We start from the raw sequence: 15500 nt of genomic DNA on the forward strand, positions 1-15500 counted from the left end.
AGCCGCCATCTGTGCACTCATTTCCCAAACCCACAATCCCAACTGGAGGAGGTTAGTAGGTCACGAGCATAATTCTCTGCCCCTCCTAGGATGAGAGGAGACTCAGCTCCAAGCCGCGGGAAGCACCAAGAGTCCCTCTGCCACCCGTCCTGACACTCTTAACACCTCTCCTGCCCCTCCCAAAAGTGGCCAAGTGCCCCTTTCCAGGGCAAATGCCAGAAGTGACAGGCAAACCTACACCAGCTTTGCTGATGGGCAGCAGATTTTAAGAGTGTGGAGTTAAAAAAAGGACAAGAACAGCCTCAAGAACAACCAGACCAAGGATCAACATTTGAAACGGTCCCGACAGGAGGAACTCAGTGAGATTCACAGGAGTCAAATGAAAAACACAAAGTAGGGTTCAGGGAAGAAAATCCAGGTGTTGGTTATACTGATACTAGATAATGAACTCTTGTTGGGGATGGCTTGTTCCCACACTGTCCAACAGATTTGCACGGAATTTAATCCAAAAAGGGCAGCTTTGCAGTGCCAAATATCACCTCCCCAAGTCAGCTAGAAAAACAGCTCTGGTTTCAAATCAAAACGCTTCTAAACGAGATTTTTTTCCCCCACATGGTAAATTCCTTAGACTTTTCTGTCCCTTAGCAGTTTCACGTGAACACAGGGAACAGAATTAAGCAAAGAATTAAGGTGGCTTAGGTAATTATAGCGGCACATGCTATCAGTTCAAGACAGAAGATTAGCACAGCGAGCTCCCAGTTAAAGGGTCTTCCCCATACTGGGAAAGGAACTGGTCTCTTTTTTGCTCTGTCTATCTAAAACATGAACAGCCTACCATGTCAAAGTGGCAACACAGACCCCATAAAAACTTCCAAGAGGTGCTTTTGCCGGTACTTAAACACTGAAGAAGATTCAAGCTGAAGAACCACTTGCAATCCACCAAGTAGACAGTTACACACCCCGTGGCTTTAAACCTCACATGAAGGTTATATTGAATTATTTTCTTTGACAATTACATGACTAATTGTGTTGCCTTGGGCCAGGGGAGATTTCTAAGAAAACTGCCTGGTCAGGAAAAAAGCAGCAAAGACCATTCTTAAATAAGAAAGGTTTAGTGGTAGAGCTGCAAGCAAAGATGCAGCTAATCAAGGCAGAAGTCACCAGGAAATGAAAATGCTCAGTGTCATTCACACCTTCCCCAAAATCTAGGGATTTTGAGACTGATCATCTCTGCAGGTTACTGTTCCTGTTGTGCCCAGATGCCATTTATCAAATAATTCTTGTTATTTTATCTCAAACTTTGCCACCACTAACTCAGTATTATTCAACAGCATTTTGACCTCCCTCCCAAGGGGAAGTTACAGCCAGAGAAGAATCTTAACTTTCACTCAATCAAAACCTAATTGTATCAGCTCCTCAAACTGAAGGGAAAACTGAGAGGTGTGGCCCAAGGGTGACAGCACTTGGGTGTCAGAGCCAAAAGGGCAGCAAGAAGTGTTTGTATATCTTACTCAAATTAATTTTTTTACTTCAGGGTCATGGATTTTGATCACTTCAAGTAAACAACCAAAGAGAAATTGCTCAACAGCCCTGCCGTCTATATTGGTGTTACTGCCATGGCAACTGCTGTGGTTGGTTTTCCAGGATGAAAACAGTGGAGGCAGGTTTTAAAAGCTCCCTGAAGAGCTGACACTGTGCCTTTAAATGCACTGCCCCAGGAATAATCCTCACCAAAAGCCCATTATCATTTCTCAATGGCCTTCATTCCCTCTTCCTCCCCCAGTGGCTGCTCCTGCCACACACATCCAGCCATTTCTGAACACAGAATTCAGATCTGAACAATTTCATCCTGGTCTCTCCACAGGTGGAAAATTCCCTCCTGTATATTCACAATATTCCAGGCCCAGGTGTTTGTGAACAGCTTCACAGCATACCCTTCAGCACCAGTCTGACAGCATCACAACCCAAGGAACACTGAAATCCTAGAAATACAAGGCACTTTCTAAACCCTACAAGAACACCAGCCAGTCTGAAGCACCCACAGCCCCACCACAGCTGAAGGGGACTGACATGAACACCCAGTGACATGACTGCTACTGGAAACACAACACACCAGGAATGGATCAGGCTGCAGTATGGAATTTCAGCCTACACTGCCGATTTCTGCTGAGGAACCACGCACAGTGGCAAAGATAGGACTGGATTGGTTTGTGTGGTTGAACAGCCCTTTCCTAAGGATGCTTTGGTGGCACTTCAGAGGCTGGGGAATGACCAGGGAGGACAGAGAGTGTGGGAAGCGCTGCTGCACTTGGGTGAGATTTATTTTCACTCGCATGAGGTCCCTGACAGAGTTGCCCCTTTGAAGACTTTCAACACCAGCTCCCAGGACTTGCCAGAGGGCAGCTGGTGGCAGGCAGAAGGGCAGACAGCACATGCTACCTCTGAGCATGTCCATGTGCTTCCTACGGGTACTCCAGCCATGCCCATATTTTATCAGTCAGTCCTAAAGTGCACTTAACTTATCCAGGGACAACTGTGCCTTTCCTCCAATCCTCACTCTCAAAAACAACTTCAGAAATGACCCCAAAGGTAAAAAATCCCAACTCTCACAACTTTTCTGGGCAGAGAAGAGGATGAATCCCCTGCACTGGAGGCACTCCGCATCTGCCTCAACAACCAGATCATTTGCTGCTATTGTGTGTGGGAGACTCAGGACACACCTAAAAAGGGAGAAAGACTTTAGCTCCACCTTTTAGCACACTCACTCAAAATGTGGACTGTGCAGGGGAATAAAAAAATCCAAACCTGAGCTCCTCTCCCAGCTGTCACAAGCATGGAATGAAAGGTCCGTGCTGTACACCCTGCATTTACCTAAAGAAGGTGTATGTTCAGTGCAAGAGAAGTGTAAATGGTTTTAAACAATCCCAAGAGATCCCTGATGGGATCAGTACATGCACAAGTCAAGGTGAAAAAGAGAAAAAGACAGGAGTTCAGGCAAGGGGTGTTGCAAAGACAGCAATTTTTTTTAGTTAGCTGTCTGAGTAAAGCCCTGCACTCTCGCCAAGAAGAAAAGGAAAGTCTTTGCTTGGGGCGACAGGTCACATCTAGGCCCAACCTCATAACACCACATGCCTTCACCCCACCCAAGGGCCTCACTGGGAGCAGTGGGGCTTGGCAGTGAGCCACAGGAACAAGAGAAACGCCATGCAGACCCTCTCTTGAAATGAGAGCTGGAGTAAATAACGGTGGAAGGAAGCCAGCTTTAGCTGCTGCTGAGGTACCTCCCTCCCACATGTGTCTCTTCCCTGTCACTCCCACACCTCCAGTAGTCCTTCTAATTGCCATCAGCATCTTCATGGCTTTACACTGACATAGGGCAGGGTTAGATCAGATATTAGGGAGAAATCCTTTCCTGTGATGGCAGTGAGGCTCTGGTACAGGTTGCCCAGAGAAGCTGTGGCTGCCCCATCCCTGGAAGTGTCCAGGGCCAGGTTGGACGGGGCTTGGAGCAACCTGGGCTAGTGGAAGGTGTCCCTGCCCACGGCAGGGGATTGGAATGAGGTGGTCTTGAAGGTCCCTTCCAGCCAGGCCCCTGCCCACCTAAGCAGGGCCAGGCCATATCCTAGGTTGACATCCAGACCCAGCAACAGCCATCTCTCCTGGCATTACGCAACCCTTCCCTGGCAGGGTGGGAGCCGATGGAGGGCTGTGTCCGCAGGCAGGGCTCACCTCCTCACCTGCACCCTTCCCACAGCCTGCCTGCCCTGAGCACCTTCCCATGCCCTTTCCCATGGACACAGCCAGCTGCACCCCGACAGCCTCTGCGACGGGCCCCCAGCTATGCACGTTTGCAAACGAAGCAGTAATTAGTTCTATGTTAAATTAATTTACCTCTGCAACTGCGCTATGTGGGACCTAAACACGCTCCCTGCAGCATTGGAAGAGCAGAAAAAGGCCTGCTTCAGCTGACCCCACCACCCAGGACCAATCCACGAGCCTGCCGTCCAGTTCTTGAAGACCAAAACACCAAAACTCCCGTATATTTATGGCAAAGTCTCCCTGACCACCTTCCCTATGTAAATACAGATACAAAAAACCCTAAGCTCTTTGGCCATCCTGCCTAGTACTTCTCATCTACAGCTGTTGCTCTCACTGTGGTGAACTGAAGCTAAAAGTTTTGGAAAATCAGGAAAGAAACTGGATGGCTGAAAAATCCAGTAACACCAACAGGAAGGCTCTTGGCACAGCCCTGCCTGTGCTGCATCTGCTCTGCTAAGTAGGTTCATTTATTTCCATCCTGTAGCTGTCTCCTGGTATTTATAGCTGCTGCCTTAATGAACTTTTGAGGTAGATACCAAGCCTGAGCCTTCCTAAATTGATGTTTAAATATCCTTGTTCAATTAATTCGATCTTGTTATGAACGGACAGTTCCACAGTCGGACTGGCAACTTCCACTCCTCACTGGAAATCACAGAGTCACAGAATGGCCTGGGTTGGAAGGGACATTAAAGATCACCCAGTTCCATCCCCCTGCCATGGGCAGGGACACCTTCCACTATCCCAGGTTGCTCCAAGCCCCAAACTGGCCTTGGACACTTCCAGGGATGGGATATCCACCACTTCCTTGGGCAACCTATCAACTGGGGAGTTCCCACAATAACCTTTTCCTGCAAGGCAGGCACTCTGAGTTGGGAAGCAGTACCAGCCATTTACTTGCCTACAGTGCATATCTGATCCATCCAGCCCAAACTTCACCTTCACCAGGAGAGGCTCCATCCAAAAGGGCAGCACAAGCCTCAAACAGCTTCTGACTGAAATGACTCTGCTGCAAATATGCAAATGCTCCTCCAAACCCACATCTGAGGGATTAAGAGTGGTTTTTCACTAAAACCCTCAAGAACTACAGTTGCTGGGTGGAAGAAGAATTCTCTGAGCCAACTGAAAACCTTTACAAACCTTTCATGGGACAACATATCGACCCTCCCCTCTCTCTTTCCAAATGGGTCCTCTTATCTCTCCTTTTAGGGATTCCAAAATTTAGATTCTGCAGTTATATTTATCCACCTGGCGACATTTTGACTCCTGACAAAAATCAGGTTATACTCTCTTCAGGGATGCAAGCACTGAGAGAATTCTATTCCTTGGCAGCAACAATTTGTCAGACGCACAAAGTCAGTAAAAGTACTGCAGCCCCTGGATTTGGGCCAGGGAGGTGAGCCAAACTGATCTGGAGGGCAACCACACAAGGAGAAGAAACCCCTTCCTAGATCAAGCAGAGATGCATTTCCTCATGGGAAAATCTCTGCACATCTGCAGTAAAGAATGAGGAAGAGGGAAATGGACTCGGAGAAACTTCTGTTTGCCTTCCTTGTTCCTCCCTTGTCTCATCCCTTGCAAGCAGCAGCAACCTACACCATCCTCTTCGTGCTGAGGTAAGCACTGGCCAACCCCATGAGGCAGCACCAGGCAGGATAACCACTGCTAAAAGGTGTTTCCTCCATGCTGGCCCTAAGTGGAAACCAGGGCCAGGCTGGTTAAAGGAGGTGCTGGGATGTTTCAGCTGGAAGAGGGATTTGTCATCGTCTGCAGTGTCAGCAGTCCTGCCTGAGAACCAGGGCGTGAACGCCGCAGTTCTGTGAGCGCAGAGACAGCCCCTGCAGGCCTGGAATGTCCTGAAAGGGTTCTGCGGAGGGAACATCGCCTTCCCGCCTCCTCCTCGGTCTATCACAGCACCCCTGTCTGGATTTGTGAAGGAGGCATCTTTCCCAAGCAATAATTTCCTTAGGATAAAACAGATCTGTACACGTTCGATCTCCAGATGGGAGAGCTGAAGGTTGTCTATAAACTACTGAAGTTTGGCTTGTTTGACTGAACTGGCCACAGATTAAAAAAAAAAAAGACTGACGTTTCCACGCTGCACCAATTCCCAAATACAGAAGTGCAGCGTGACCCGTTTGGAACCGGGACAAAACTTTTCTAGGGAAGGTTTGCATTTCTGGACCTGTTTATTCTCTTCCCATTATCCACAGACATGTCCCATCAGGTTCGGTTTTTGTGGGATGAGCAGCTTGACCTGGTGAGTCAGATCCAGATTTGGTGCAGTTTTCACCAAAGAACCTGACAAATCAGGTAGGATATCATGGTCCTTAGGGACAGACTATGAAATCCAAGCACCAACAACTGCATCAACAGTGCTTTCATTCCTGCTCTGCTAAACTACACAGCTCTTATACATATTTCAGCTTCTGATACCCCATGCTCTCTACTGACAGCTGCCTCAGATATATGAAATATAGTTCACTCCACCTTTCTCCCAACTCAAAATTGTTGCTCAGTATTTCCCAGCTCTTTGTTTCTAATTTCCCCCTGGAAATTCAATTTGAGCCACCTACCCCTCAATCAATGCCTGTTATGGGATGAAGATTAAAAACCCAGGGTTCTAACTGGGATTTCTTGCCAGGATTGCCAGTACTGGACACCTGGTGGGTGCTCATTGGAGAGAACTGGGCTTCCCTTGGACTCTCTTGTGTGATACAGCAGGAGCATAGAGAGGAAAGGTTTCTGAGCAAGTGAAAAAAAAAAAAGGATAGGAAACACACAGTTCATGTTAGCTCTGAAGACAAGAGATTCAGAAGAGAAAAATACCCGGGGATATGAGGCAAGCTGTAATTCAACACAGTAATCTGAACTACCCCTCTCCTTTACAGAGCTCTGAACTAACTGAGCCAGCTTGTAAAAAGATCTGGCCACCAGCGAGAAACAGCAAGTCCCTGTAAGGACCTGGAAAAGTATCCAGATACATGAGATGGGGAACAACAGAGAAAATGTCCCAGTGATGGGATATGAATGCTGTTATGTGGGATACCTGGAATATTGAGTGCTATTTATGTGATCATATTCCAAAAATCTGCACTGCAAAGAGGTCAGAGGGGAAAAGATGATAGGAAAATTACCAGATGGAGAGAGCTGGAAAGACTGCACATTTTTACATGCAGATATAAGTGTAGATGAGAACACATTAAGGCATAGAAACAACAGAGACAAAAAATATCATTAACCCTTCCTCAAATGACACAGAAACAATGATGGACGAAATGAATGGCAGAACATGAAAATCTGATGGAAAAATGGGCTTTCCACCATGGGCACAACTAGCCTGTAGAAGCAAATCCCCTAGGATATAATACACTCAGAAACCAAAAAGGAATTGCTGCAGGCTGGGTCACCTGCACACCAAAGAAAAACAGAGATGCAAATATAAAAATTAAACTTAAAACATTTGAATTCTTGAAGCCAGGTCATTATACCTTTTGGTGTAAAACCAACTCCTGGTTTCTGAGTGCTGACAAGAGAACTTTCTTGGGACAACCAGGGAACTAGAGTTAGGAAGAGCAAACGGATTCTGGGACTTGCCTTCCTTTCCAGGTGCTGCTCTCTGAAAAGGGTAACAGTGCATGCAAACCAGACCTCACCTGCCTATCAAAATTCAGATATTCAACCCCTACAGATACTCAAACATACAGCAATGCTACATTTCGTTCTTCTTTTTGTCTGCACAACTTTAACCTGGTTAATTACTGATGGAAAAAAGTTACTAGCACCACAAGTCAGTGACACACGAAGCCAAAAGCAAGAGGTGCTGGAATTCCAGAGTGGGTCCATGACCCAGAGCCAGGGCAGAAGCTGCAATAGATCTGCCCAGGCACCTACTCAGTTTTTGCCTTTGCCTGCTATCTCTTTACACACAGAGTCAAATTGCTTTTAAACAGTTGGCCTGTTCCTGGCTGGCGTTCACTCAGGAGCCAACTCAGGTGATACAGAGGGATGAAATGTCTGCTCCAGCCTGTGCCTTTTCCGAGCCACAGCAACCATTCCACAGCAACTGGTTAAGACTGCTCCAACAGCGCAACGTGAGATGAGTGCTTTCATGGATCAAGTTTCCTCCTCCACGAGCAGATCCCTGGACAACAGACCATTGTAGTGAGTGACAACTGAAACAGGACTTACTGAGTGGTTTTAGGATGCTGCTGCTCGTCTCATCAGCGTTTTCTATGTCTGATTTGTCCGAGTAGTTCTCCGAGATTTTCTCCTTTTCTTTCTTTTCTTTGTGCCCAGGTCTTCTCCTGTGACGCCTCCTCCTCCTGTAGCTCTTCGGCACGTGGACCCCGATGTAAATCGTGTGGTGCCCTGGGGAACACAAGCACACAAGTATTAAGGCCAGCTAGGGGCAGTTTGGGCATCACTGGCCAGCACAGTTCATGCTGCCTTTCATAGAATCCCAGACTGATTTGAGTGGGAAGAGACCTTAAAGCCCATCCAGTCCCACCCCCTGCCATAGGCCGGGACACCTCCCACTAGCCCAGGTTGCTCCAAGCCCTGTCCAACCTGGCCTTGGACACTTCCAGGGATGGGGCAGCCACAGCTTCTCTGGGCAACCTGTGCCAGGGCCTCACCACTCTCACAGGGAAAAGTTTCTTCCATATATCTAACCTAAATTTCCTCTCTTTCAGTTTGAACCCATTACTCCTTGTTCTATTCCTGTTTCACTCCAATAGGCAAGTGAACTATCCTTCTATGCTGGCCTAGCATTAATTAGTACTGTTTTTCTTGCCTTCCAATGTGAGCTTGGACCTCTGTAGCTTCCATTTGGAAAAGTATTTTTTGTACTTTCATTTCTGAGAGCATAAGCCAGTGCAGACTCTCTGGTAATTTTTGTCCTTGTGACTCGCTTAAATATAAAACAGAAGGCCATCATACTCCTTTTGTAATATTGACTAGAGTGCTCTTCAAACGCATTCTACACTAATTTTTCCATTTGTTTTGCCAAATACATCAGCTGGACTTAACAACTACCTTGTGCCAACTGATTCAGCTTAATTGAAGAGCTTAGGCCAACAAAATCTACATCACTTGACTGTGCAGTCTATTGTATAAGAAGTGTCAAAGTACCATTAGGTACCTTTATACAGGTGCCATTATAGAGGTACCATGTTCTAAGTACCATTAGGGTGTTGTTATAACACAGCAGAGGAGGAAGGACTACTCACAGAAGTTCCTGTCAATTCCTAAGTACTCCTCACTTTCCAAAACAAAAATTAACTAGTAAGGCAGTGAGTGCCAAATTTCATACGCTGCATGTAAACCCCAAGGATGCCTTTCCCCTCGCACTGAGACTCTCATTTCAAACCAAAGCACTGCAGCTACATTTGCCAATTGTTATGTTCATCAGTTTGATAAAAATGTTTTATTTTCTGGGCTTTCTGCACTCCTGTCCCATCCAACCTGGCCTTGGACACTTCCAGGGATGGAAGAAACAGAAGCGCAGGGCTGAGCAGGGTTCAAACTCAGGCAGCAGGACAGTGACAGGAGAACAGTCCTGCATGTGCTGCCTCCAGCCTGGTGTGCTGGCACTGCCATCTCTGAGGAATGGGATCACACCACAGAGGGAACAGGCAGAGCCACGGAGGCATCTGCAGCAAGACCTTCGGATCGACACCTGAAGATCCGATTTAGCTCTTGCGTGCCAAAGGAAACCCAGAAAGCTCTTCCAGCAACTGGAAACATCAGCTTTAACGTGGCAGATGGCCCCTAAACGTGCACAGGGACAGCTAAGGGGAGATCTTATCGGAGCACAAGCAGGAGTGGGAGGATGGGGGTGACCCCGGATACACAGGGCACTGGTAGCCCTTCCCAAGGGATTCTCACACCCAAGATTGTATCCAGAAGGCCTGATGCAAAAGGTTATTTGTATTAAATGACATCCTCCTCTGAATCACTTGAATTCTGCGGTCAGCTTGATAATAGAAACACATCATAGTAAGCCTGTAGTCTTAATACTTTAATATGCTGCCAACAGAACTGGACAATCTCTTTAATCTTGGGACCACGTGTGCGCAGTACAAATTTTGGTAACATGAAACTCAGTTGTATATACACAGGCAAACAGCTGCATTACTTTGCTGCTTTTTCCTGGTCTGAAGGTACAGACTTATTTAATGTTGCTTTCTGTGTCCCACCTCTGCCCCCTCCCAGTCTGTTCAGGGAGGCCAAGCAAGACATTTTCCTCCTCTGTGTACTTCAAGTGCTTGGCATCTGTTTATATTGTTCCAAACGCTGAGATAAACTTCTAGGCTCCCTTCCCAAAGCGCCTGGAAGGAAACAATTGACACATACTCTCAATGCACTGGGCTCCTGAGACATTTCCGACTCACCGGGGGAGCCCAGCCTTTCCCATGAGAACTATTGGCTGCAAAAGGCAGTGCCTGAGAAATGTAACGTGGCATGCAGGCACCGGGCTGGGATCCTACGGCCTGGGGACGATGGGAAGCACGGAGCCGAGTGCTGAACTGCTCCTGCTAATCCAGGTCCACAGTTTCGCCTTGTACGCCCAGCACGTTCCTCCGGGAGGGGCTGCTCCCATCGCCCTCCCTGCTCTCCCCAGGGAATCCATTCCCCTCTGTGTGCACCTCATTAATTTTTAGAGCTGTTTTGGCTGACCAGGGTCTATTTCACAACACTCGAACCCCACCTGCAGGTCTCAGTGGCACTGGTTCTGCTCTATGGGACAGTGGTGGGCCGGGGTTTCCTCAGACTTACACCAGCTGCTGCTAAAACCCTTCAAGTTTGTGCCCAAGGAGAATCTTTACTGTGCACCAAGCTCACAGTAGACTCACTGCATGTGATTATTAATCAAGCAAGAAGCAGTCATCATCAGGGAGGTCCTCTTGGAAAAATTCAGTTGAAACCACATCTTTTGCTTCATTAAGAGCTGCTGAAGACAGCAGTTCATGATTCAGCACCCAGATTTGGAGTTGGGGAACAGCAAACTCCCTGAGTCAGTTCTACTGGTGAAAACTCACTCATGTGTCACCCAACTGAAGTTCTGTGAAACGCAGCATTCCCTCCCCTTCCCTGCCTGCAGGAATATCTGGTCCTCATCATCAAGGCCAGGTTGGATGGGGCTTGGAACAATCTGGTCTAGTCAAAGGTGTCCCTGCCCATGGCAGGGTGTTGGAATTAGGCATCCTTAAGGTCCCTTCCAACCCCAAACCATTGTGAAAGATCACTTTATTTATCATCTTCTCCATTTTCAAGCACTCTTTTAAGAAAAGGGTGACAGTGGAATGGCTTTTGCTCAGCAAACCCAAAACTTGGTCACTTGGAGAAAGGAGCCAAAAGTTACAGGATCAAAGGATAAAGTCTGCCTGCTGCATCTAAGAAGGAATCCCTTCCACATGACTGGGTTCTTGAGACTCAGAGCCTGGTCAGACTAGCTCATAAAGAATCTCACACTGGCATCTCAGAAGGAAACAAGATCAAAATCTAATATTAAAAATGCACAAAGGACTGAAAATGAGCTGAGCATCAGCAGTTTTCACCCAGCCCTTGTTTATCCTTTCAAGTCTCCTTTCCACAGAACAGGGAGAGTCACATTAAACCCGGTGAGCCCCTGACAGGCTCATGTGCTTACAGATGACAGGTCCACAGAGCCAAAAACCTTCTCCACCAGCTCTGGCCACTCCCATCCCCTCCCACAGTGGGCACCCCCTTGTCCCCAGGCTCTCTGGGACAGATGCTTTGGGCCACCTGCACCAAGGGCTTTGCTCGAGAGGAGTCGCATGAGAGGAGCAGGGGACACAGCCCGCCACATGCTTCGTCAGCAGAAGATGGCACAGCTTTGTGGTCGAGGTGTTGGCACGTCACCAAGCCTCCAAAGACGTGGCACTAGCCAGGACGCTGCCGGGATCGCAGCCAGGTTGCTTTTCCAACCGGGGGGGGTGGCGGCAGAAGGTGCTTCTCATTTTGTGTGAGAGTCAAAGGAAATCAATGACATAAAAAGCTGATGGCCCAGAAGGACAAATAAATCAGAGGGATGATCCATTTTAAAGGGGAGATACTAAAAGTAGCGCTAAGGAAGTCCCAAACTAAGCCCTGCTTAGTATCAAATCAGCTCAAGAAATAAGAACAAAAAGGCCACGCCGTCACGTGCCTGGTGCCCTTAGCTCTACCTGGTTTTAATGGGAATTACAGGTGCTGGTGGCAGCAGAGGAGCAGATGCAGGGCCTACATCCTGACCATGTCCCCCCACTAAAGCACACGGACACAGATGCTGAAACTCCAAGGAAAACCAAGCCATAACCAAGCCATAACATCTCTAGATGGGCTGCCCTGGCACAGTCCCAGGCTCACCCACTAGTCCCCACAGGATTTTCAGAACATCCTGATATTCAGGTGACCAATTTTCCATGCCAGTAAAAACCTATCGATCAGGGAAAACAGCGGAAGGATTCACTGATCACTTTGTGGAAATCTGAACATACCAGTTGGAGATATATCAGATCCAAATCCCTTCTTCTATAAACAGTAGTAGTAGGTAACGAACTGATTCTTCCACCATGTGGCAGTTTGCCAAGGAAAAGGGTCAGTGTTAATCCATCAGGCAACAGAAACAATCACCATAAGGCTGAGTAGGGGCCTCACAGCCTGATAAATGCCATCAGGAGAGGAGCCTGCCCCGAGAGAAAGGCAGGAAAGGACAAAATATAAAAGAGGCTTCAGGAGAGACCGCCCTGAGCTACTGTGCCATGGACAAAGGAGAGAAGAAGGGACAAGATTAGAACAACAGGGATTCTTTTCAAGTCTGTCAGCTCTGACAAAAGAACCCCACATTCATGGCTAAGATTCAAGGGAGGACCCAGCATCAGCAATGAAGATGCAGTTAATCAAAGAGGGAACCCGTCCAAAGATCATTTTATATATTTGCATTACTGCACTTCACATCCTAACGTGCAGTCCTTGACTGAAATCCCTACAAGGGGCAAGGAATGAGCTGTGCAAGGGAAGACAGCATGGGAACTGGAGACTGTTTTCTTTTTCTTCTTTTGTTAACATCAGACTTCTAGAACTTCAGTATCTTCAAAAGGTCAGATTCATCTTCATGTAAAGTGACCTCCAAAAGGTTCCCACCTAACACCACTATGGTTAGGCAGAGGGGAAGTCTTCCCAGTCGTCTGCCTACAGCTTGCATTCCTCTGTTCCAAACAGCTGATGGATGACCCAGACTGGATCTGTTGGATTCCCAACAAGATCCAGAGGCCACTCCAGTGAAGCATGTGTAAAAGGGGAGTTAGCCCTGAGCAACAGGATGGCTCTAAAAGACAGAGCTCACATAAAGCAAAGTCAAGAGTATCTAAGCAGGAAAAGAACATGAAAACAAAATGAAATGAGGTCTTCAACTGACTTCCTGAAGATCCTACAAACTCTGCTTGTGTAGAAGGAGCAAAGTCTGTCATGAGGGTGGCAGTGAAATCAGGGGTGGACATTGTTCAGACAGAACAATGAACATGTGGTGGGGGTATTCTCCCGGAGCTTTACGTAAGCCCTTGCGAGACTCTTACCCACAACCCCATAAGCTGCTTTTCTTTCTCTTCTTTGGAGCTGTGAGAGGTTACAAAAGCCACCAAACCTGTCCTGCTGTGATCTGATCTAATCTGGCCTGGACTACTTGGCTTCCATGGAAAGACAAAGAAGACTTTAAAAAAGCAAGGCTTTGGGGAACAGGGCAGAGGAGGGGAGCTGTGACTGCTGGATTTAGCTCTTTGGAAGCACGGTACCTTTGGATTTTCTGGCATCCTTTAAAATGCTGTCCCCTTCCGAAACACTCCAAATGACCACCCAAAATAACCAATCTTGGCTGAAAATCTTGGCCTCATTTTCTGTATTTCCATCTCATTAATGACCAAGGCTGAGTAAATGAGTACCAAGCTGTACTTGGCACTATCAGGTTCACAGATGCAGGTACGATTTTAGACCCCCCTTGAAGAGAAGAGCGAGTTGTGGAATGATGACTAAGGCATCTAAGCACTGCCTCCATTCCCTGGGAAAAACCCCAAACCAGCCCCCTGCAAACAAACCTTGATTCCAAGGCTGCAGTCATAATTAAACACGTGTTTCATGGAAGGCAGTCGGAGCTGGGCTTCCCGGAAGGCCAAGCTGGTGCCAGCAGGGCATCAAGAAGGAATGCAAACACAAAGGCTCTCGACACCTCTCCAGCAGCACACGCTTCCTTCAGGAAGTGCCTTGATTCCCTTTGTCCCCTCTCAGCCTCTAAGTCTGCCCAGTGTTGTGCAACCAGACTAGGAACATCACCCAAAGGTAAGGAAGGGACGAAACCCCAGGAAGGCTGGGATGATGCCTGAACCAGCCTACAAGCTGCAGCCCTAGTACCACTTTCCAGGTTAAGCTCAGCTCCAGCAGTTCTGCTAAGAGAAGGAAGGACACTCCTGTGTTACCCAGCCCCAGCTCAGGCAACATGACTGGATCACCCCAACACATTTTGGGTTACCTTTTCATCTTAAATGTCCCAGAAAAATCCGGGAAGGGTCACTGGCACATCTGGGGCTCGCAACTGATGACTGAGCAAAGGTTGTATCAGCTTTTCAATCTCCATGTGAACTGTTACATCCAGAGTTACTGTACCTTAAAAAAGTGCTGTTGGGCAGAGGAGGGTGGGAGCAGGCAGTCAAACAAGCCTAGACTTGAATCCTGAGTGAGAGAGTTGCTCCCATCCAAGGCTGAAAGGCGTCAACTGAGACCCTCACCAAAATTAGTCTCACCGCCAGGTCAGAGAGCTGACGACCATTCCTAAATGGTTGGTCTTTGACAAGTTAAATGATTCTGTGATTCTAAACCGATAGGAGCTGGAAAAAAGCCAGTCACTGTCAGAACGGTATGGAAACACCTTCCTTCACCTCGCACTGAGCATGTGTTGGCACAAAACTTATCATCACTGAAAAGAAAGCACCACCTCTCCCTCACCATGGGCCCACCACGCCGGCTATTGACGCAGCTGCTCCTCTCCATTTCTCCTGCCTGCACAGCCAACTTATCACTGCCTTGTGTAAAGTCAGTTTATCACCCTCTGAACTCGGATTGTAGCTTTTCTCACCCAGCACAGAGCAGGAGGGAATCAACACCTCCTCAGCCCACCCCGGCAACCCCAGAGCTAAGGCTGATTCCTGGCAGCAGAGGACAGACAAGGGCAGTGCCCAGAACGGTATCCCATGCAATGACCTGCTGGACACTGCCAAGAATAAGTAGCCTCCTGCAAAGTGCCATGGAGAATTAAAGCTGGAGAGAAAAAAACCCCTGAAAATCTGAAATCTTTCATCCCGATGCTTCAAAGCTGGGAAGATCCAAACCACCCATCTTGTTTTCACCAGCTGTGTGGAGCAGCACTAGGTCCCAACCTGAGCCTGCCATTCCCAAGTTCACAGAATTCCACAATGGTTGGGGTTGGAAGGGACCTTCAAGATCACCTCATTCCAATCTCCAGTCATGGGCAGGGACACCTTCCACTATCCCAGGTTGCTTCAAGCCCCATCCAACCTGGTCCTGGACACTGCCAGGGATGGGGCAGCTTCTCTGGGCAGCCTGTGCCAGGGCCTCACCACCCTCACAGGGAAGTTGTGCCAGCTGCTGCATGGAAAGAGAGCAAAAAG

General features: G+C 47.9%; 1 protein-coding gene across 9 annotated transcripts in view; it reads right to left on the reverse strand.

The window, feature by feature from the left end:
* SLC4A4 (solute carrier family 4 member 4) overlaps positions 1 to 15500 on the reverse strand; it is a 140328-nt gene that overhangs the window by 71797 nt on the left and 53031 nt on the right. For all 9 annotated transcript variants that reach the window (XM_027668194.1, XM_027668190.1, XM_027668191.1 and 6 more), the window contains one exon: positions 8008 to 8187. In XM_027668194.1, coding sequence (XP_027523995.1) covers positions 8008 to 8187 — 180 coding nt within the window. The remainder of the gene's footprint in view (positions 1 to 8007; positions 8188 to 15500) is intronic.

Source organism: Corapipo altera, unplaced genomic scaffold, assembly GCF_003945725.1.
Source record: "Corapipo altera isolate COAL_440 unplaced genomic scaffold, ASM394572v1 214, whole genome shotgun sequence".
Lineage (NCBI taxonomy): Eukaryota > Metazoa > Chordata > Aves > Passeriformes > Pipridae > Corapipo > Corapipo altera.